Here is a 24,978-nt window from a genome sequence, read left to right as displayed (position 1 = left end):
ATCACGTGGTTCTTCTGAGATACAGTATGTGACGCAAGCCGACCACATCTTTGCGAACACTTGCTCGCATAAAGTTGGGGACGGCATCTTTCTTCTTCATTGATCCTTAGCTGCCGTTGGTATGATGTTGCTAATACTCTGCTGTAGGTGCCAATAGATCTCGAATTTTTTTCACTACCAATTCCCAGCTTGGCAGTCAGAAGCAGTGCTTCTCGCATTGTCGAGGTGGAGTCTCTGGTTTTGTGGATCTTCCTCAATCTGCTTGATCCGTCTTTTCGTCAGTGCTGTTTGTTTGATCTTCCACTGTACGGGTCGTTCACTCCCGAGTAATCATTACGGCAGTCATGTCTAAACCATCACAGTCATCGTTGCTGGATATTTTTCTATTATTAGATGTTTCCCACATCTTATTTGGATGGTTTCTGGATATGATCGTTAATCGAGGCTCATAGAATCTGATGCAGGTATTTCATCTGGAAAACTTTGAGCTAGTTTAAATCGGATTTAAGTCCATTTTTCTGGTCCATAAAAATGAATTGGTGTGAACAGGCTTCTAAAGAGGCAAAGAGTTAGTCCCTTTGAAGGAGGCGAATGCCGCGGCTGCTTGTCCAATTCCACCATGGATCTTCGATGTTGCCGCTACTCTTCTCTTGTGTACCAGTGATCCTAGATATTTGAATTCCTGAACGTATTTGAGGTGTGTACTGTTGAGGTGGACAGTACTTGGTGATGCATTCATCGTTAACATTTCCGCCTTGTCTTCTTTGATTTATAAACCGTATGGCTGAGCAACACAAATCCACCTTTTCCACATACACAAGCTCAGAAATACCCATATCCCTTGTTAACCATCCAGGCAATGCAACTCCTATTCATATACATATTCCATATCTGTTTAAAACATCTTATCTGTTCAGACCTAATAAAGTAAAGTATAAATATTTGGTTACAACCCATGACTGTGGAAAGTTTGTTTTTGCTGCAAATTTAAGTTGGACTTAAGGAAATATCTTCTCAGAGCAGAAAGTATTGTAAAGAGAACATCTTCCAGGATGACTCTGCCCCATGCTTTGGACACCTGGACTCACTGACCCATATGATGAAGATGAAAATGACACATAACATGGGTTTTACTGGAATTTGGCAGAAAGCTATTGCTACAAACCCTATACAGTCATTTCCACATATTTCGGCTATTAAAGGAGTTCCTGGGAGGCCAGCGTTTCAGACGTGAAGCAGGCAGTCCGACTATTACTAAAAAAAATTCTACCTTGATGGTATCCAAGCACCAAAGAAACACTGGGAAACACACACACACACACATAGACACACACCAAAGCACAGAAAGTGTGCAGTTAATTCTGCATCATCTGCATCCTGCGTGATCAAGCAGCATTTCCCTGGTGTGTGATGTGCGGTTCACTGATCCCCAGTTCACTTTTTTAACTCGCTGTGTATATATTTAATCCCTGATGCAATGCAAGAGCCTTCCCCTCTTAGTTCTTTACTCTGCAAATTTCCCTTGCTGTGGATTTTATGGATAGTTCGAAAAATGTGACTGCTGTTTTGTTATAAAAAAAAAAAAAAAAGTCAGGCAATTAATGACTGATTGATCACTGGTTCTATCGTGCTTAAATGCATCAGAAAACATCTAAAGAATTCAAGTTCTGGTAGCTTCATTTTGACAGTAAGATGTTTTCCCATCATTCTTGATTCTTGGTTTTATCGAGACAATCAAGCTGATTCTGAGGTCGATCTCGGGATGAACTCTCTCTACACTTTGATGATCCAAACCCAGCCGTGTATCACCTCATCAGCCTATTTTCTCACCACTAGTTAAGAGAGCTGTGCTTTTTTTTTATGGTTACTCCTTTAATAATCGCTATTCCCGTCTACCATGAGGAAGACCCCAACCGTAGGAAGAGCTCATGTAGCTCAATTTGAATCCTTGGTAGTTATACTGCTGTTAACTGTGATGGACGGAAGACATACCGCGCAGCTTTAAATCAATTTTATGGTCATGGTTTTATAAGATGAAAAGAGCTGAACAAGGGAAATGGGACAGAATGCTGTGAACAGAACTGAACAGAACAGTGAAGGTAGTGATGTGGACAGAGGAAGGGCCATGACGGAGCCATTTCCTGGAATGGACGGACTAATCCACATTAGCACGGCTTATCGATCAGCGGGTGCAGATGCATCATTTCAGAGTGCCGGACCTAAACGGGCAGGCTAGCTGAGCATGGCAAAACTCTCAGTAATGAAGGAAGAGTCAGCAGCATAGCTTAAAGCCTTCGAAAACACAGCTTCAGGGTTGGCTGATTTTCAGGCAAATGCAGTGCTATGCTAGCTTGTATTATACTGTAGCAATCTCATCATTTAGCATTTTGTTCCACCAACAAAGCGCTATACTGTAGATCAGATACTTGGGCATCAGAAGATGTAAAATCTAGAATAGTAGATAAACGAACTGTCAGATCAACCACTATTGGACAAAAGTTACAGTGCAAAATGTCTTCTTTAAAGGTTACAGGTTGTAAGGAGTTGTTCAAGTCAAACATCAAACAGGGGACTTGTAATGAAAGAAAAAAAAACGATTGTCATTTATAGAAGACTTCAAGCAACAGTATGGTGATGGGACCCTTAACCACAGTGGAACATTTTAATGTTGCAAATGATTTAAAGAAGGCCGTACGTCCTTGACTGCCTTGAACTCAACAGATACTTGTACAGTAACTTGTCGCCAACTTCCGGAAGAGACACATCTGTCTGTGGGATTATTCACACAATCATTCGCCAATACCACTTTCCCTTTCACATCACCTTGCCTTGCATTTCCACATATTTGGGCTGATAAAGGAGTTCCTGGGAGGCCAGCGTTTCAGAGGTAAAGCAGGCAGTCTGACTATTACTAAAAAAAAAAAATAGTGCATCAAACTCTAAGCGCCTGTGTTTATATTGAGATATTTGTGATGTGTTTAGCTTTTCTGGTGCTAACTGTTATTCCCGTAATTTAGTTAGTGGTTATATGATGTCACATGAGGACAACTAATGGAGGTATGAAGTGGTTTGATAGGAAAAACACTTCCAAAAACAGTCTCAATAATAAGTGTTAAGGATCCTAAAACCAAAAGAGAAGGAACGTCTTTTTCGTTATTTTCCTACCATTGTTTTCCATCCTGGCTTGGCTTGTTAGTGATCTATGAGATGATGAGCGTGATGGCCTGGAGGATATTAAAATGAAAGTTGAAGCTCTGAAAGCCGATTTGTGAGCAGATCAGGAGGTAAGAGAGCCGAATAGAGTAAAGAACTAAAGCACTGCTGCGTATCTCTCTTTAGATTGAGATGAAGAGAGGGCTGAATCCCACTGGGACCGCTATCAGTGAGGCGTTGTGCGTAATGTAGGAAACCATTAACCAAAGTGAAAAACAGACCAACATGCCAATAAAAGTAGTTCAAACTTTTAAAAAAATTTATATACAGTATATGTAAGCTATTACAACTTTTATTGCAAAATAAATGTTTTAGATCTAAATGTTCAATTATAAAATTCCACACTGGCCAAAATCCAGATGTCCCATTAACATTAGCAAAGAAACAGTACAGTATATATTGCTTTATGAATTATAAATACCGTATTGTTTGGAAGGCAAAAAATTTACACAAACAAAGAATTTTAAGTTTTTACCTTTATTAGACCCCACATATTTAGTACCAGCTAAATTATCTAAACTGGCTTTAAAAAAAAAAAAAAATATGTATGACGTTCAAGTCAAACTGGGACTTTTGTTGCAAAGTAACAGAACACAGTTATGAAAGGTAAAAACTACTTTCTATTTCTCTATATACTGTAATCCGCTGCTACACTAAAGCACTTATCCCAGCATTTCACTAGTGCTTGAATACCATCAAGGAACAAACTTTTCTCAGTACATCAGAGCCATGATATGCTTTACATCTGAAACACTTGCCCCCCAGGAACTCCTTTAACGGCCCAAACATGTAGAAATCACTTGGAGTGAGGTCAGGCCTGTACGGTGGATGTGGCGATAACTCCTGTGTGGCTGAGTTCCTATAACGTGTAAATGGTGCTGGTGTACGATTGTGTGTACAGTTCCCACAGACGGATGCATCTCTTCCACAAGTTGGTGAAAAGTTATCCATGGATTTTCAAGGATCAGGAATTCCACTCGCTGAATCTGTTTACTGTAACAACTACAGTGGGCTCCGAGCCACATCAGACATGATCGTCATTCATGATGTACAGCCTTCTTTAAAACGTTTGCATCATTCAAATATTTTACTGTGGCTATGAGGCTCATCATGATGTTGTACTTGAAAAATGTAAAATTAAATGTCTTTATTTATGAGAAATCTTGCTACAATTCCTGGTTTGACTTGAACGCTGCTTTAGCTCTCTTAAATGTATTATTAATTTTTTTCATGGAATTGAGGACCAGCACAAGAAGTTGGCAGACGAGCCAATTGGCGTGTCACACATGCTGAAGCAGATTGCTCCAGCATGAAATTCTTATTAATAACCAATAAATAAATTGAGGGTTGAGACAATTTGTCCTTCAATATGATCAAGGCTACATATGTAGCTGCTAATCTGCTACCTAATTACCTACTGTACAGGGTGTAAGAGGGTTTAAGGTGGACTTGGCAGAGGGCAGGACACCAGATAAAGGACGTCTTAGAATACAAGAGTAAAAGCAGTGGAGGCTGGGACGCTCCAGCGGTGTACAGTGGTGTAAATTAACTGGACATTCATGGACACTATGGACACATTCATGCACACCTACACTTACATATTTATATTTCCTTTTCTGGACAAGACACCTTAATAAGACACTTTAATAAGACACTTTTTATGCATATTTGCACATCCCCAGTCATTTTTACTTTTTATTTGACATATCTTTATACTAAATTTTTAAACTTTTACAAATTTCCATTCATTCTTCTATATTATTTATATTTTTCTATATTGTGAATGTCCTTATTTGTACAGTATATTTTTAGTTTTATCCTAGTTAAATTAATTTTTTAATCATAAAAATCATCATTTCTTATTTATAAGCTTGGATAAAATTTAAATTTTGAATTTGTATAGAGCAGGAGGAAGAGGACGATGATCCTGGTTACTCTCCTGCACCATGTTCTATTTTATTACAATGACAATTCTCATGCTAATCTGAACCAGAGACCATTCCATTAGGCCAGTAACCATTTCTAGATTTGGTAATTCTAATGTTAATACTTTTTTAGATGGTAATTGGCATTTAATAAGGCTTAAAAGTCTAAATTTGAATATTACCTTTGATGTAATACTAACTGTATCAAAAAAAAAAAAACTCTGTTAGAATAAATGCATGGCTGGACATAATGACTGTATTATTAAAAACGAGGAACTAGAAACATTGTTACAGCTTTTTATAGAACTACCTCAAGAGCAAAAGAACAAATTATATCATCACAGGATCAGTCTCGGTGCTGATGATATATAACTGTACATAAAGAATCCATCATGCTTACTCCCAGAAGTCTGTGATCTGATTAACAGCTATAGCGAAGCGTCTGGCTACTCCATTACCCTTGGAAATCTGAGATTCAGCCTCGAGCTAAACTGAAATATGGTGCTTATGTTGAGCTTTTAGCTTTTGAACAAACTACATTGTCATATGAGTATCTGCAAAAGCATTTAGGCATAGAAAAACTTTAACACTGGGATAGACATGCTGAACCGATAATTTCACAAAATACTGTCAGGTAGGAAACTGGTGCAGAGAACTTAAACAACACCCAGACCATTTCATCGTATATCTTTATGTGCTCACCAAATAGTTAAACCACAAAACTTGTTTGCACTCTGGGTTAATTTGCAAGCTAGCTGAATTCTAGTACATGTATTTCCATTAAGTAAATGGACACATACAATTCTAGTTTTCTGTAATATGCTTCGCTAGACACTTTAATTTAGCTAGGTGGCACACCTACATTGGACCATGCATGGTGTAAAAAGTGCTCCTTTGCTTAATTCTGCGTGGACACCGACCCAACATCTATAATCAGATTACAGTGGCCATTAAAATTAAACTAAAGGTCAGTGATGGTTTGCTACCTGGCATGCTGGTGCTAATATTGTAACACTATTGTACTAAGTACTATTATATTGTTTGCTTGATATTGTAGTCCTGTGGAATTGATGCTAAAAACACAGTAAGATGTATAAAATGTACAGTAGTTTTGTATTTTAGTCCATATAGGGATTTTCGCAAAATGAGTTAAATCCATATGAAACAGTGTTCTCCTGCTCCTCCTGTTTCTGAGGATTTTAATGAAAAGACTGGGACACCAGAATCTAATTATCTCTGAAGTCCCGTAATCAGTGATCTGGATGCATAAAATAGCTTTTTACAAGGGTTATTCGAGTCAAGCCGGGTGTAAAACTGACTGACATTTACAGAAGACTCCAAGCACAGTACTGTGATGAGACTCTTAGCTGCAGTAAAACTCCTGAATGGTGCAAGCGTATTAAAGAGAGCCGTATATTCATAGATGACGATCCCCGCTGAGGTGTCTCAGAGCCCACGGCAGTCGTTCCAGTAAACATTCAACGAGTGGAACACCTCATCCTGGAAAATCCAAGACATTTGCGCATGTTTGGAAAAAGCCATTGAAGGAGTTCCTGGGAGGCCAGTGTTTCAGATGTGAAGAAAGCGGTCTGATCATGGCTTTGGAATTCTGAGACAATGTTCTACCCTGATGGTATCCAAGCGCTAGTGAAACACTGGGATAAGTGCATTAGTGTAGCAGGGGATTATATAAAAAAATAACTGGAGTTCATACTCTCATAACTCAGTTCTGTTATCCAGCACAGGCAAACGTCCCGGTTTCACTTGAACGACTTTTGTACTCATTTAATCCTTATATTCTAGGAGATATACAGTGCCTGTAGATGGTCTTAGTGTCAAACTCGATGTTAAAAACTGCATTATGTAAAGAATACTCTAATGCACATCAAATTAATTGTGACCAAAATGTTTCTAAGGCATCCCCTTTTACTTAAAGTTTTAAACTAATACCTAATTTCTACATCTCTTTTGCCCTTTACTTTCATTATATTTAATTCACAAATTTGTGCCGTTAATTATCTGTTCTACAGTATGTACAGTATGTCTTATTTGTCCTGTCCCTTTCCTTTTTTTTCTTTCTTTTTTTTTTTAAATGTTATTTCTTTTTCTGTAGAATGTCAACCCTGTGTACTTTCCTGTATTGATGAACTCTTAATATCTATAGTCCAGAAATAAGTACTCCCCCCCCATAACCAGCTCCACCTTTTGTAGTGACCCAACCTTACTTAACCTTACTGACTTGAATTACTCCGAGTGCTGGAACACATAAGGATAAGCATCCATACATGGGACGCTTGCTGGACATCGCACAGTAGGGATACACTCTGTGTTTTTTTTAAAAGAGGAGCTAGTGTTTGACAAGTATAACATTTTGCAATGGACAACTTTCAATGCACAATTTCGATCTCATCAGACCAAATACACATTTTTTCAGTCGTCTAGTGACTTGAAGTTACCCATGACCTCCTGGTTACTTCTCTGACTGTTTCCTGATAACAGTCCTGGACTAATAATCTTCCTTACTTAGTCAGTTACTTCTTGTGGACAGATCTACAGTAGGTGGTCAAGGTTATGCAAATCAATGGTGCTCTCCTGAGTCTGGGATATTTTTGTAAGAACCATCTCGTCTAGAACTTTGCTTCAGGCTTGGATTGATATCTTACTGATCATCTTGAGCTTATTTATTCAGGTGTGTTCACTTACAAACTCTGGGTTCTTCCAGGAACAGGTGTATTTTGCTTTCAACTACATGCTTGACTTTTGCAGCAAACTAAATTTTTTAACTAATGTTATTTCATGCATTTCACAGGAATCCATAAAGTTGGGCAAATATTTATGCAATTATTTTCCTTTTAAATATATTTATAACATTAAATTCAGCATGATTTATGACATAACAAATCCAAATCAGTTGCAGGTCGTAAGACTGTATTGGATTTCTGCTGAATTGCTAAGGGTGTGCATGCAATGATGAAGCACAGTGTGCGCTACTATCTTTTTCCATTTCTGGTTCTCTTCATCAGAAAGAGGAAGCCTGCAGGCCTCGTGCATGAGAGCAGTGTCAGATTTCAGCATATTAAAGCTCAGTGCTTGTACGTAGCCAGGAAATATGCTGCCTTTGTTGAAGCCTGAGGGTCTCTGCTTTTCATAACACATTGCCAAATTAAATATTATCTATTAAATGAAAATATACAGTATGTGAATTTGTTTGAGTTTATAATTATAATTAAGAAGACTGTCCTGTATCTCACATTTCACATCACAAATGTAAACGTAGACATAAAGAGCGGTCGACTTGGTTATAAGGCTTTAGTGTAGACCTGTTGTCCTTTCTAGACATTAGGCTCGAGCTCCGTGTCCATGGCAGTCTGCTGTATATGTGCATATGTGTGTGTATCGAGTGCAGAACTGCAGTTGGTGGTGGAGCAGCACTTTCAGAGACACGAGCAGACGGAGACAGGGCTCTCTGACAGCCCAGACACGCCCAGTCCAATCGCAGCACAGCAGCCCAATGGTGCAGCGGCCCAGTGGGCCAATCACAGCTCCACAGAGTCTTATGTCAGTTGTGATGGACAGGCAGAGAGCAGTGAGTCAGGGGGTAAGTGGAGGTCAGAGCTGAGCAGAAAATCATATTTTAAAAAAAAAATCCAACAGTCTTAGTGAAGACATCTTGAAAAATAGCCTATGTTTTAGAGATTTATTAGTAAAGTGAAGTTTTTGTCCAATAGTCTGAGTTTACTACCAAGAACTGTACTTTTTCATTTATTAAACATAAGATGTTAAAATTTAGACGTTTTTTGTTTCCGCTGCATGATTGTTTTAAAAAAAAACAAACATATACAGTAAAACTTGTTCCATTGAAAATGAATGGGTTTTTTACAGTGTAGAGACTGCAAGTCAACAAAAAGCTACTGTACCTCCTATTCTGAACTCTCTATTCACACTTGATTTTACATAAACCCCCAGAAAACTTGGGTCAAAACGTCAAACCAGGTCTCTCCAAAGGTTCCCGAGATATCTAGCTCAGAACCAGAGGATTCGCATCCCTATTCAATGTGTATGTAATAGTGATGGGTCGTTTACGAACTAATGATTTTTTTTAACAAGTCTTTAACGTGACTTAGAAGAACGAGTAGTCTCAGAGAGTGATTCGTTTATTTTCTACTGGGCGCGCATGTGCAAAGCATCCCAAAATATCCATAGGTTATGTACAGGAAACAGAAATGAGTAGTTACCTTTAAGTCTTTTGTTCCGAATCGTTTGTTCGTTTGTCACGTGACTCGCATAAATGCTATGAAGTGCAATTGATTAAAAATAATAATAAACGACTCGGACCAGAAGATATGAGAGGTGAGCTGCTCATTCTGTTTATCATAATATCTCCTTGGCTGCATTGTAATATTTTAATTACTGGAACTATTACCAAAATTTGTGTATTTAGAAGTGTTGGGGGTCTGTTTATTGAAAATGTATCATTTTATTTTATTTCTAATCAAAAGAACAAAATGAAACAGATGACTTAAAAAAGATCCGTTCATTTTAAAAGAAGAACTGAGTCACTAAAATGATTCAAACTTTCCATCACTAGTGTGTGAGAGTGCAGAGAAGTCTGTTGTTAATGCAATAGGGCTAAACCATACAAGCTCCACTCACACACTCTCACTGGACTCTCAGCCAGTATAAATGCCTATATTTTAGAAAAAATGGCGTGAAAATAAGCCGTTTTCACTGTTTTGCCGAGGAAATTCACAATTTCTATTGTAGAAATTTAGTTTTTAACTAAACTCATTGGTTTGCATTTTTTAAACAGGTTAAACAGTTTTAAAAATCTCAACAGAAGAATAATAGAATTTTGTTCCAGACATTACACCTACAACCAGTTCTTGGTAGTGTTTGAAATATTTAGCTTCAAATACATTTCCAATAAATTTCCAATATAGCTGATCATGATGATAAATTCTTCTTCTAAAAGCTTCTAACTTTTCTAATGAATCTATTTCTGTCTCTCTTTCTCTCTTCCTTATTTTAATTTGACATTATCATTCTTTTGAAAAAAAAAACTCATATAATTTAATTTATTTGTTATTAATTTGATATGATCATGCAGGGGAATCGTCAGAGACGTCGGTGTGTCGACAGAAAAGCGCGTCCAGTCCTTCGGCTGTCTCGCGATAGCCTTGCCCGTCGTCTGAATTCTCTGAGCTGTGTATCTTCTTCCTTGTAGCTGTTGTATACAATTCTTCAAAAATTCTTTCTACACTTCTCTTTCTGTATACACACACTACTTTTACCAATATTATTGTTGAATACCTCAACAAAGGTTCTCTCTCTTTCTCTTTTCTCACTATGCTCGTTCTCGATTCAGCCTTGCACAAAACTTGAACGTGTATGATTTAGCATAATTACATTTGCAATAATTCCAGTGTATCAATGAAACAGGATGAACAGCTTACTGTACAACAAATACAAATAAACACGGTGGGTCACTGCATCTGCCTGCAACCTTGCGATCAGAACTTTTCAGGGAATAACATTTCTGTGATGTTATCTACTCCGATATAATGACTTCACATTTCATTCTGTCAGCATCCTATCGTACTGCGTCTCATCACTTACTGCGCAGAGTGGATGATGTCCCTGTATCAGCAAAGAGCTTATAGAATATTTGATCAGCCAATCACAAACAAGCTTGTAAATCTGGCTATTGGTTTAAGTATATACCGAATAAACCACTTGTGGACATGTTGTTTAAAAACAGTGAGTCACTGTAACGCATATATAAACCTGCAATGGCATTGTATTCAAATACATATACTTCAATATGGAGTCGGTCCCCCTTTTGCAACTATAACAACTACCACTCTTCTTGCAAGATTTTGGAGTGTTTCTGTGGGACTTTGTGGCTATTTATTCTGTAGAGCATTTATGATGTCAGGCACTGATGTTGGACGAGAAGGCCTGGCTCGCAATCTCCGTTCCAGTTCATCCCAAAGGTGTTTGATGGGGTTGAGGTCAGGGCTCGGTGCTCGGGCCGGTCAAGTTCTTCCACACCAAACTCGTCAAACCGTGTCGTTATAGTCCTTGCTTTGTCCACTGGGACACAGTCATGTTGGAGTTAAAAAGGACCTTCCCTAAACTGTTGCCACAAAGTTGGAAGCATAGCATGGTCCAATATGTCTTGGTCTGCTGAAGCATTAAGATTGTCCTTCACTGGGGATAAGGAACCTGATTGAAACACCTGAATTTAAAAGTTAACAGGTTTGACCAAATACTTTTGTCTTTCTCTCTTACTGATTTACACTGGACACTTTTTAAGTGTTCCTAATTGTTAAACAAGCATGTGTTCACAAAAAGCTTTACTATATCTATTTTAAATATTGAACATCTTTCTTTGTTTAATAACTTGTGGATTGTCAATAATACAAGTCCTTGCAAATTAGCTAGTTTTAGCTTGACCCGTGTTCAACACCACTTAAAATATATTTCTGTAACAATAACACTAATATTACATATAATATTAGCTTGCTTATACAGTATGGTGTTTTTAGATAGCAGGCTAACTTGCTATTGCTGTGTAATGAAAACCAGTAACTGGAATAAAGAAAAAAAAAAGAAAAAAATGCTACTAGTGAAGTATGATCCATTCGATTATGTTTGGAATTGGCTGAACACATTTATCTTGGGCTCCATCCATATCAGGATGTGTACTGTTCTTTTAGCTCCCCTGATTCAATTGTTTCATGGTATTAAAACTATATTGGCATATTTTCTTGCAAATGAGTAAAAATGTTTTTGTGCAGAGTTATGATTTTATTGTATTTATGTACCTGGGGGTGAAAAAACTGAATTGAAGGAAATAAAGGTGATTTTTTTGAAGCTTAAAATTGGAAATTTTTGGAGTGTTTTTTTTTTCTTCTTGTTTTTTATGCATACAGTCTTTTACATAACCTTCTACATAGAATTATATTGGTTTACAGTAAGTGGTGGCCAAAACATTGTTTGCATACAGCCTGCTTCTGTATATACTGAACCTATTTCACGTCACTTACATATGCCGGTTATGATTACACATAATGATGATGATTATACAGTAAGCGGAAGCTCACTTTGACACTTTTGCAACTTCAGATCCAAAAAGGTTTCATCTAGATTAATGATGGTTCCGAGAGGTTAATCCACAGATCCTGAATTGGCCTGGCTGGGCCAGGAGGTGTGTGTTCGGGTTTCACATTGTTTGTGTGCACTTCTGCAGGTAAAGATCACTTCAACAAACAGAGATCTGGTCAGGAGGAGAGTCCCAATCTACCCAAAGTTACTCATTTCCACCTGGATCCACTGTCTGAGGAGCCAGTAGACAGAGATGCCGCGGACCAGCCGGGTACCACAGGTACAGACTCGCACATTGACCTGAATATTTGTGTGAAGCAAGAGTGAGTGAAATGTGTGATTTATTCCACTCATACCACAACAGATTTCTAAATTTCTATTTCATAAAGAAAGAGCAATTATACATTTAATCAATTTACAGCAACTTTTAATTGTTATACAACATCCATGAAAATGTTCCTGTTACCACTTATGCTACAGCAGCTGTACTGATTCCCTTACCAGCACGTCTTTTTTCACCCTTTTCTTAAAATAACTTAGAAAACCATAATATTATGGCCTAACACTGGAGACTTCCACCAAAAAATGTTGAATTCATTTCTCTTAAGTCAATATTTTAAATTAGCCATACTCTGGGTGGGAGGGGCTTATTCTCATGTCAATCAAAGTGACACTATCTAACCTTGAGTATCTGTGAACTTAAGCATACAGAAAAAGGTTTTTAGACCTTTTTCAGTCACGTAACTACCATGATGTGCATCACGAAAAAGTGGATGGTGGAAGTACCACCACTTATAATGACCAAGTCCTACTGTAATGTAATTACATCCACATCAATTTTGACTTTGCAAGAATCCCAACTATCCTTATCCCACCACATTTCACACCACACCAGTAGTACCAGTACTACTAAAATGTACTTGACTACAAATAAAAGTAGCAGGTAACTGTTGTTGTTTTTTTTCCTTTCATTTAATTAGAATTACTAAGTACAGTATGAGCTCTAAAATATACTTTAAATGCAAAAGTGCAAGTCTACAGTGTTAAGGCATTGTACTATTGATCAGAAGGTCTCAGGTTCAAACCCCAGCATCACCAAGTTGCCACTGTTGGCCCTTGAGCAAGGCCCTTAACATCCAACTGATCAGATGTATTGGAGATGTAAAATGCTATAAAAATGTAAGTTGCTCTGGATAAAGACGTTGGCCGAACGCCATAAATGTAAATACACAAAGAAACAGATTTTTTTTTTTAGATCAAGTCACTCACACACAGTATTTTAATATGTTCTAAAATTTAAAAAAATAGTTGCTGTTGATAACATGGATCATTTTATTTGAACAAGTAAGAAAATTATATTTTAATTTTTTATTATATATATATATATATATATATATATATATATATATATATATTATATATTCATTATAATATATTCATTATAATATGTTCATTATAATAATGTTTAGATGCTTTACCAGTTCAAGAAACCTTGTAGGCATTACAAAAAGTAAAATGTTTTAAACCAATTTATTTTAAATGTATTATTTAAATATATAAATTATTTGACAGATTGGCTCGGACCTGGCTGGACAGAGAGGAGTGAACATTACATATATTTTAGACATTACAGCTAGAATGTTGAATAACTTTCAGTATTGGTGAGTTTACTTGATAACGATAAGACCAGCTCAAGGCAGACGATGTGAGTTGCCGCTCTGTCATGCTTATAGTTTAATAGATTTAATGGGAGCTGTGGCTTTTTTAGATGACAAAAATAAATCCATAAATAACTTTGTTAAAAAAGTAAAGCTTTCAGCTCCTAATAGCCAGTGTTTGGGGGCAAAAAAATCAACCCATAAAGATGTTTTTTTTCTCCAAAAAGCAGATTAAAAAAAATAATAACAGCAACATTACAATAATAACACGCCTTATTGTTAGTACACCCCACTGTGGACATGTTTGATTTGCCCTGGCAACCAGTAACATCCCTTTAGCCTTGCAGAAGTGGGCGGGACCATGGCGGACAAACAAAATGATGTCAGATGCAAAAGGTCTATTTTGTGTACTCTGTTCAGTGATCCAGCATCAGAAAAGTTTAAGGTGACTGGATTTATGTGTCTCAGCCTCCATGATTGATAGCTGTGGAAATTGGTAGGTGACCAAATAGAGGGGAAACTATTTTACTGGAAAGTACAGATTCCTCCAAATGTCATGTCATCTTTACAGGAGCGATGATGAGAGGTGAAGAAGGGTTTTGTTCACCCTTTCCGGAAGAAGCGGAGACCTTTCCCGAGGATGAAGAGACACAGCAGGAGTAACACACTGATCATTTTTGATCGTGGCTTTATCAGTTCCTGAGTAGCAATCACATTCCTCCTTAGCATCATCTTTTTTTGTTGTTGTTGTTGTTGTTGTATTTTATACATCTGTAAAACACATCTGTGTAGGTAAGTACATCCGAACTATCCTGTCTATAGAAGAGGAGGTGCTTTTCTACCGAAGAACCAACTTTCTTTTATGTTTCTGTATCTACACCGACGTGGCCTTTTACACAGAAGTAGAGATTGTACAGAAATGCAGAGGCTGTAAAAAAGAAAATTGCAGAGCCAGACACGTGTCAGGGTTTATTGAGAAGCAGAAAAAGTGCTTCAGTGTCTAAAAGTGTTATTGAATTAGTAATTAATTCCAACGCTAGCTCAGCTGATGAAGAACTTCTGCCTGAAACATCCTACTGCTTATTAAACTCTCTATATACATCAGCAATTTTATTCAAAATCTGATCTTTTTTTTTTTTTTTACTTTTTTTTTTTTATTGTACTCAGCTCAAACTTTTGGGTTTTGGTCATAATTTCAGCTATTATGATGGAACTAAACAAATATTTTGTATTAATTTTAACAGTAAATGGTCATCCAATCTAGTATATAAGGCTAATTTTACAATATTATACTGGACACCGTTTAATATCCTTACTAACAGTTTTGGTTTTAATTTTCCAGTGAAACAGAACATTTTGGACAAAAGTACATCATTAGATGTTCAAGCCCAACGTTTTTGGAGGTGAACTCAGCTAATCAAATATTTATTATAAAAAGCATGATATTTGTAACATGGAGGTTTAAAGTTCTAAGACTGTACAAAGGGTGTTCAAGTCAAACTGGGACTTTTGTTTCTACAAAAATAGAGAGTAAAATCTACAGTTATTTTTCTATAATATACCGCGCTACACTACTGCACTTATCCCAGTCTTTCTACCATCGAGGTCTAAAGTTTTGCCTGATTAGACTGTCTGCTTCACGTCTGGAACCCCGGCCTTCCTGGGACTCCTTTAATGACCCAAACGTGTAAAGATGGCTTGGAGTGTGTTCAGGACTGCAAGCAAAGTTCATGTAATGTTCAAGTGGTGTTGGTGAACGGTTGTGTGTACAGTTCATACAGACAGATGCGTCTCTTCCCCAAGTTGGTGACGAGTTAGCTGTCGTTTTTCTAAAATTAAGTTAGCTGAATGTTCACAGGAACGACTGCAGCGGGCTTCGAGCCACCTCGGCTGGGATCGTCATTCAGGACGTACAGCCTTCTTTAAAAAGTTTGCACCATTTAAATGCTAAGAGTCTTTATTCAAGAGAAATTTCATTATTAAGTCCCGGTTTAACGTGAACACCCCTTTATCACTAATAATGGCACCAGCAAACATTTGTTACTCATGATATTAATGATGCCCTCAATCTACTGTACCCTCTCGTGTTACACCATGTTAATATCTAACATTGAGTGATCCATTATTTTTGCACAAAGTTTTATATATATATATATATATATATATATATAGATATATATATATATATATAGATATATATATATAGCTTTGATATCTGCATTTGTGTTTACCAAAAAAAATAATTACACCACAAGTGTCAAAATCTTATGTAAAGGTGGTAAGAGTATATTTTCGAATTTATACTATTTACTAGAGAAATGTAAATTAACATGTTTTTTGTGTATTTCACTTTATAAAGTAAAATATTTGTTTAAACTTCACAGTACTGTCCGGGCAGCAGAGTGGCAAAAATTACTTTATAACTTTAAAAGCTCAGCAAGCACATTCCTAATCCGTAATAATCCCAAAATAATCAACATTCTAATTCTTTATTAGCATTTATTAGATAATGCTAAATAGTAACAATTATCTAGAGTACAAAAATTGAGCTGTAAAGTAAATACTGTAAATTGACAGTATCAGTTTGTATACTTTACTTACAAATTAAGAATATACTGTAGTTGGTTACCTTTTGGAAAAATTTTATTATTTAACAGATTATTTCTCTGTAACTTGCTCACAGTTTAGAGGATACATTTTCTTTCTTTCTTTTTTTTTTTTTTTGATTTACCAGCTAATAAATATGTATTGAACTTTTGTTAGCTGCAAGGATTGTTTAGTGCATGAACATATTATTTATGATCGTATATACTTTTTGACCTTAAGGGACAGTTAAAAATTTGTTGTCTTAAGTTTGCTCGTGTCTGATTCAAGCCTTTAGTACATCACTTCAATAACAGCTCAATGGTTTTACAGCATATTTTTAAAAATAATATTAATATTTACAAAAATTGCATACATATTTTGAATAAAATTTATTGTAATAATCTGAGCAAAACAGGCCAAATAACATTTCTAAAACCTTCTAATCATTTTAGTAATTTTGATGGTTAATAACTTAAATCAGCTTAGAGCTCCTGTTTCTTAGCACTTGCTATTTTTATTACAGATTTTAACTAATCAGATTTTATGAATAAGAGTAAATATTTGACATAAATTATATGTACGTATTGTGAATTTTTACAGATTGTTATTGGATATTAAATATTTCACCTCCAACAGATACAAAGCCCACTAATGATGCACTTTTTTCCCGAACCCTTGTCCTGTTTCTCTGGATACAATATACTTTAGTATAAACATTTAGCCTTTCGTTGGTACTGAATTTATGCACAGGCATCAACTTTCAGGATTTATTTTCATTAAAAAAAAAAAAAATTCTTATTCGAAATGAACAGCTTTTAAATTAGATTTTTTTATTATAAAAAAGACATAAATTAGATGATTCTGAGGGTTTAAAGAGGAGGAATTTCTTTTTACATTACATTACTTTAACACTTTACATTAGTGTTCCTTAAACTAACGTTAATCACGGCATTAATACACATTAACAAATGGTAAACATAGCAATAAAAATGTTAGAAATAAATAATGTATATTTTTTCCATCAGTAAAAATAAGAATTAATTGAAATCTATAATGTAATGTTTTATAAATGTTGATAATTTACTGAATGATTTTTTTAAATCCAAGTAAAAATATTGCAATTTGCTTTTTAGCCTCAGTTTTGTGGAATTTACCAAAATGTTCACGTTGCTGATTGTGAGCTTTATTTTATTTACTGATGTTATTAGCGTTGGTGTTGATAATTCAGTTTATATGGCGTAAAACATCACTTAATACAATGCTCGCTACTTTATTAATATTGCTTATGTCTTACAGTATATTCACGTTGGAGTTCATTGTTTCTTTATATTAATATGTTTAATGTTTCAGTTAAGGGAATCTCAAACTTAAAATGTTAACAAATATGTAATGAAATACTTTTTAGGGGCCATTAACACACATGATGAGAAGGTGAAAGTGTAAATACTTTATGAAAGCAATTAAAGTGACAGTGATATTTTCAGAACACAGTTTTCTGCATTTTTTTTTTGTTTTGTTTAAATGGCGTCTAATATGAATTTATTGTAACAATTTGTTCTTTTTTTTGTCAGAAGGTCATGAACTTGTTCTGAATTAAAAAAAAGAAATAAAAAGTTTTTCTTCACCATTATTCTATCATCAAGTCTCTAGGATGAAATTGTTGTCATTGTGTGTGTGTGTGTGTGTGTGTGTGTGTGTGTGTGTGTGGCAGGTAAGATGACAACTGGAATGCCTCCAACACTTAAAACTCGTAGCAGTCTTATTATGTAAAAAATATTTAATGCTTTATAAATAATTGTGATGTGTAGAATAGATAACTGCAGCTCATATACTCATATACTCATATACTTTTGCACGATGTTAGAAAACTATATGACATATACACGGCTGATTTAAAGTCTAATGATCTATTTGAAATAGAAGAAGCTGCCTGAATAACTGCATCTCTTCACGGTTTAAAGGTCCTCATTATACAGCATCCATTGTGCCTATAAGTCTTCATTATGCATTATAAGGTTTTAAACACACCCTGTGCGTGGGGGAAAAAAAAGGTTTCCTCAAGCGCTCCTTTTTAAAACTTCATCCAGGTCTGAAAAAAAAATATGTACCAATGTAAAGCTCGTCCCTGTTATTCCACTAGGGGGCAAAAGAGAGCACTGGTGTAAACTTGAACAATTTCCCTTAACGATTAAAAACATTAATTTAATCCCCCTTTTATTTTAACATTATGGTCTATTCTTATGAAATGTTATCCAGGTTGTTGAACGTTTTGAACTCCATAATGTCTAAAAGTTCAAAAAGAAGGGGTAAATACTTATGCATGAATAGTTTATCATTAGGGATCTGAAAGAGCCTGAACCAGGAAACCTGGATGTGGTGTCAACCCATCACAGGCACACACACACACACACACACACACACTCAAACAATATGGGTAATTAAGAAACACCATTCAGGGATTCACTTCACGTCTTTGGACAGTGGGAGGAAAAAATCTGAGCATAAGGAGGGAACCCACCAAAAAACTCTATGCACACAGAGTGGAGTCGCGATTCGAACCCACAACCCTGGAGTTGCATGGAAACGTTGCATGGACTACAGTTAGTGTAATATGTCCTGTTACATAGATTTAATTCGATATTCCTGCCCTATATGGATAAAATTAAATCTCCATTATGTTGCATGCACAATGTACAATATATCTTACTAGCTAATAGATAGTTTTAGTGGCTAGTAATATAAATGTACTGTATAATATGTGAATTTGTGTTACTTTAACAACTGCAAGCACAATTAGACACATACAGTATAGGTGTTCTCTGTGAAATGAGCAACAATTACTGTACAGATAAACGTCTCAGTTTATAGAGAACGCGTATTACATTTGAGTCTAGTAAAACTATGAGAACTCACAGGGTGGGTACTTTCCGAATGGGAGCACTGCCTATGACTTACTGCCTATCCAGGTAGATATGGATAGAGATGGACAAAAAAAAAAAAATATCAAACCTGTTATCTAACATGTCGGTCCAAAGCATCATATACCAGTTCATAAATTAAAGTGAGGTCTGTTGAAAGACAAGGTCTTAACATATGATTTACATCATTTTCTTCCTCATTCAAAAAATATTTCTTGCCCTTCAAAAAAGAAAGGGGCGGAGTCATCCTAGAAGAGACCACACACACATATCAGGATAGAAACGTTTCATCATTGGACAAAAGTGTTCAGTCAGAGGAACTTTATATTAACCTGCAGTGATGCTTCACTCTAAGAGGACAAGTGGAGCTAAAGCAAGTCAGCAAAATAAATAAATAAATGCCCCCAACAGCCTACAGAGCCACTGTTTTTTTTTTTGTTTTTTTTTTTACTTTATATTTATAGTTCATGTCTGTACGTATATGCAAACAGTCACACTGTTCATGTAGTCTTCATTAAGTGTTTCTTCCTGCAGTGTTATGCCATAGTGTCTCTATAGCATGGAGGGAAACTATACAAAAGAAATGGATTATGGCTTAAAGGGGAGCAGAACAATCTTTAATAAATTACCAATACAAATGACTAGAAAACGAAACAAAAACGAAAGCCGATTTACAAAAGTAAGGAACCGAAACAGAAAATGCACGTGAAGAGGCAGCTTTTCTCTCTCTCTCTCTTTCTCTCTTTCTCTCTCTGGAGACCCAGAGTTTTCCGGCTTAGGCTCCATCTTCTTGCAAAGAAACAACGTTGCCATGACAACGCAGCATCCAGGCATCTTCCTTGGCAATGCCGGGTGTCATGGAAACATCAGTCAACTTGACCCCTCCCCTCCCCGAGGATCAGAGGAAACAGTAGCGTTATGATATGATGGCCACAGTGCTATGTACAGCACCCATAAGGGACTATGAGGTTTATGCCACAGTACACACACAGTGTAAGAGCTCGCAAGTTTTGCGATTATATATATATATTTTTTCTCATTTAGGCAGTCTTGCCATTCCACGGTAACGGCCGATCGGCGTCGGGGCTGGCGTCTGGGCTGACGTCGTGGCTGGCGTCGGTCGGGTCAGCGCTGTGCGACGCGGCGCTTTGCTCTAAAGAGTCCTGGGAGGAGTGAAGTGAGTCAGTGTTGTTCACTTCACTGAGAGACTTCGGTTCTGAATCACGACTGCTGCGGATCAGAGTGACGCCAGATTTACGGGACAAATCTTCACGCTCGGAACGCTGCTCCCGCTCCTTACTGGCCAGTTCTGATCGAGAGAATGAAAAAGAAAAGGGTTAAAAAGAAAAGAGTAAAATACAGCAGAGCCTGTTTATTTAGTAGTTGAAGCAGTGAGGCAGAGGACTATTAATTGGGAGGTCATGAAGGTCAGCATCATGCTGGTACTGTCGGGCCCTTGAGCAAGACTCTTAACCCTCAACTTCTCAGATGTATAATAAATAAATGAGATGAGTGTAAGTCACTGTGGATAAGGGCATGTGCTTAATGCGCTGAACATGAACATGTGGTGAGAATTTAATCCCCATATTGTACACATCTGTATTCAGACCTCAGACAACACTAGACATGGAGGTTACTAAACACAAGGCTTTAAATACACACGCCGTGGAAATCTTCTTAAGGACAATATCAAGTATATACACATACAGTGGAGACCAAAAGTATTAAGACACCATCTGCCATGCATTATAGTTTTCCCCGTCCCTGTTTTGCCCAGCCAGATCCAGCAGATTTGGAAGAATAAAGGATCTCCTAAATATTGATAACTGTACATTAATTATATTGCATAAAATAACAAAAAAATAAAATAAAAAATAGGAATTTCACTTCTCTTCCAATACTTTTGACACTCTTCATTATTTCATAATATTGCTCCTTTAAATAAACTGCAAAGTTAAATTACACACAAAGTTCCAATTCCAACTTGTTACATGTCTAAATGTGTAAATGTTCAAGAGAGGTGAATACTTATGCACAATTAGTGTACTTAATTAGTTAATTAATGAAAATATTTTAGAAATGTTTTCGTGTAATCGAAGGACGAAATTTAATTTATCCCATTAACAACAAAAAAATTCTGACAAAGACTCCAGCCTTATATGAGGTATGTTAATGTACGTACACAGAAATTTGTAACATCTACACCGTAAACGTCGCTACACCGTAAACACACACCTTGAACAGACAGCTCCTTCCAGCGCTCCTTGTTGCTCTGGATGATCTCGGAGAGGAGGTGTCGGACACGTTTAAGGTCGAGCCCGGCAAGGGAATAATCGATGGGTACAGAGTCTCGCTCGCTGTGTCTCTGGACCGACTCGACAACGGCAGCCGAACCTCGTCCTGATAAACTGAAATAACATAATCACATTACATTACATCACACCACACCACACTGCAACTCATCCAATCATACCATATTATATCACATCACAACACTTCGCATCGCATCACATACTGTGATGCCACATCAAACCACATAACATCACATCACACCACACCACATCACATCACCTACTGTAACGCCACATCAAACCACATAACATCACATCACACCACACCACACCACATCACACCACACCACATCACATCACATACTGTAATGCCACATCAAACCACATAACATCACATTACATCACACCACACCACACCACACCACATCACATCACATCACCTACTGTAACGCCACATCAAACCACATCACATCACATCAAACCACATCACATCACATCACATTACATACTGTAATGCCACAAATAATGCCACATCACAACACATTACATCACATTACTTCACATTGCATTACATCACATAATGCCACACCACATCGCACCGCACCGCACCACATCACGCCGCATCACATCACACCACACCACATCACTTTACATTGCATCACATCACATAATGCCACATCACATTACATCACATCACATCCTGTAACGCCACATCAAACTACATAACATCAGATCACACCATGTAACATCACATCATTTAGCATTGCATCACATCGCATAATATCAAATAATGCCACATCACATCACACCACATCACATCACACCACATCACATTACATCACATCACTTTACATTGCAACACATCACATAATGCCACATCACACCACATCACATCACACCACATCACACCGCATCACATCTCATCACATCACGTCACACTATGTCACTGAAGCACTCTGGTTAAACACACATTAAATGTTTACTATTAAAGAGCCATGAGAGCCATTACATATATGATATGTAATAACAAACCGTCAATTTATCATGTAATATCATGTAACACAATTTTAAAAGGATGTGATTGTTTTCAATTTTTTTTTTGTCCTTGTTGCTTTCTTTCTTTTCTCATTTCCTGTCTCTTGGCCATACCCTCTCATGTCTTTGATACATACTTACACTGGGTTAACTAGGTTAATAACCTAGTTATTGTTATTGTGTATGTTTAGATATCAGAGCACGGGCATTAGAGGACTGTTGAAAAAGTAGAGAGGAGCTACCTCGCCCTGCGGACGCCGCCTGACTTTAAAGCTTCCTCTATGAGAGGAGAGATGATCTTCTCTGTGGTGTCCACCAGCACAGAGAACGTGGGCTCCACGATGAAGTCAATGAAGCCTGAGGGAGACACGAGACACGATGAGAAAATAATTCAAGGGGGGGAAGAAAAAACAGTCTATAAATGCAGTCATGATTCAAAATAAATTATAAACATACATTAATATTATTATTATTATTATCATCATTAATATTAGAAATATTATTGTTACAGTTTTTGTCCATTGCTTGAACACATTTTGCAAAACTTGGCTCATGGTGCCAAAACTCTACACACAAGGAAGTGAGGAAACACACTGGGAAATAAACCATTCACATCTATGCCAAATACAAACTCTGCCATCAAAACTGAACAATCCTTTGTCAAAACCTCACTTTGATGACTAAATGATGCCCACTTCCACATGTCAATACACTCTCATATCAGCGGCAACACACTAGTCTCCTTTATATAAAACACTGCAGTCTTTCACTTTTACTGTTTTTATTCAGTTACAATTCCAAATGTTTCACATAATTCCAAAAATAAAATACTGAAATCAAAATACTGCAATTACATTACAGTAGTGAAATTTATATGACAGGGAATTCAGTTAAAGCAAAAATAAAACAAACTGAACTTCACACAAAAGATGGATCCTGCCGTCTGTCGGGGTCGGGCCACAGGACCTCGTCCACATCGCAAGCAATATTTTCTCTGGCTAAACATCGGGGAAAAAATCCCCTTGTGTGTCTAATCCATCCCTGAATTGACCTGATTTCAATATCTCCGCAGGCCTGTTACATTGCTTGTAAAAGTGGCATTCGGGCGTGGGGTTGTCATATACGCGCCATCTCCATGCTGAAAAAAACTCCTCTATAGGATTCAAAAATGGGGAGTAAGGGGGCAAGTACACCACTTTAAATCCTTCATGATTAGTAAACCAGTCTTGGACCAGAGCAGCCCGGTGGAAACTAACATTATCCCACACAACAACAAACCTGGGCTGCTCTGGTCTATTCTGTATGACTATGTCATGAAGACCATCAAGAAATGTGAGTATTTCCTGTGTATTATAGGGCCCCAATTTGGCATGATGGTGCAGTAGCCCTTGAAGGCTAATGGCAGCACACAATGTAATATTTCCTCCACGTTGCCCAGGGACGTGCACAATTGCCCTTTGGCCAATAAGATGACGCCCCCGTCGTCTGTTTTTTGTCAGATTGAATCCAGCCTCATCGATGTAAATACACTCATGAGGCTGAGCAGCTCCATCCATGGCGAGCATTCTCTGCAAGAAAAAGTACATATTACTGTACCGTACAGTACTGTATGGATGGCATTACTCAAAGTACACAACTACACTGATACACATACAGAATTGAACCACCTCATCACACAGGGGCCTGTTTAGCTTTCTGAATATACAGTGTCAATGTGGTACTGATCCAATGGTACAGACTCAGCTATTTGACTGCTCCTCTTTTGTATTGTAAATGTAGAGGACTGAAACACTTACCTGTACGTATTCACGTCGAAGTTCCTTCACTCTGGCATTGTTCCTCTGAAATGGAACCCTGTACAGTTGTTTCATTGTAATATGGTGCTTTGTCAAGATGCGTCTAATGGTGGTAATGCTTACTGTATTTATATTGCCAAAAACCTGTCTATCTGCAATTATGTGACTCTGTAGCTGGTGGAGACGGATCGCATTATTTGCCCTGACCATGTCCACTAATACAAGTTCTTGTTGTTCAGTAAATAGGCGTTGACGTCCACCGCCAGTAGGTCTTCTAATCATTCTGTAGAAAAAATGCAACCAGAATTTGTAATTGTTTTCGTCTATTTTTCAGTACTGTACAAACTATTTTACTGTATTTACTGTACTTGTATTACAGTACTGTAAAACATCTCAAGACATGATTATATGTTTCACAAAACAAGGAGCCACCCTTCAGTACAGTACTG

The 24,978-nt window shown here is 37.0% G+C and overlaps 2 protein-coding genes across 5 annotated transcripts in view; one reads left to right on the top strand and one right to left on the bottom strand.

Moving 5' to 3' along the window:
- The window catches only part of ppp1r1c (protein phosphatase 1, regulatory (inhibitor) subunit 1C), a 30,761-nt gene extending 14,732 nt beyond the window's left edge, over nt 1-16,029 (top strand). The window contains exons 5-7 of the mRNA XM_053496157.1: nt 8,545-8,736; nt 12,391-12,525; nt 14,475-16,029. Of these exons, the coding sequence (XP_053352132.1) occupies nt 8,545-8,736; nt 12,391-12,525; nt 14,475-14,566 (419 nt within the window). The 3' untranslated portion in view covers nt 14,567-16,029. The remainder of the gene's footprint in view (nt 1-8,544; nt 8,737-12,390; nt 12,526-14,474) is intronic.
- Nucleotides 16,030-20,002: 3,973 nt separating this feature from the next.
- Nucleotides 20,003-24,978, bottom strand: part of pde1a (phosphodiesterase 1A, calmodulin-dependent) — a 99,439-nt gene continuing 94,463 nt past the window's right edge. For all 4 annotated transcript variants that reach the window (XM_053496149.1, XM_053496150.1, XM_053496151.1 and 1 more), the window contains 3 exons: nt 22,976-23,090; nt 21,643-21,815; nt 20,003-20,716 (listed from right to left, as the gene is read on the bottom strand). In XM_053496149.1, coding sequence (XP_053352124.1) covers nt 20,448-20,716; nt 21,643-21,815; nt 22,976-23,090 — 557 coding nt within the window. In that variant the 3' untranslated portion in view covers nt 20,003-20,447. The remainder of the gene's footprint in view (nt 20,717-21,642; nt 21,816-22,975; nt 23,091-24,978) is intronic.

The sequence above is a fragment of the Clarias gariepinus genome, chromosome 5 (assembly GCF_024256425.1).
Source record: "Clarias gariepinus isolate MV-2021 ecotype Netherlands chromosome 5, CGAR_prim_01v2, whole genome shotgun sequence".
Taxonomy (NCBI): Eukaryota; Metazoa; Chordata; class Actinopteri; order Siluriformes; family Clariidae; genus Clarias; species Clarias gariepinus.
This window is presented reverse-complemented; position numbering and strand designations above follow the sequence as displayed.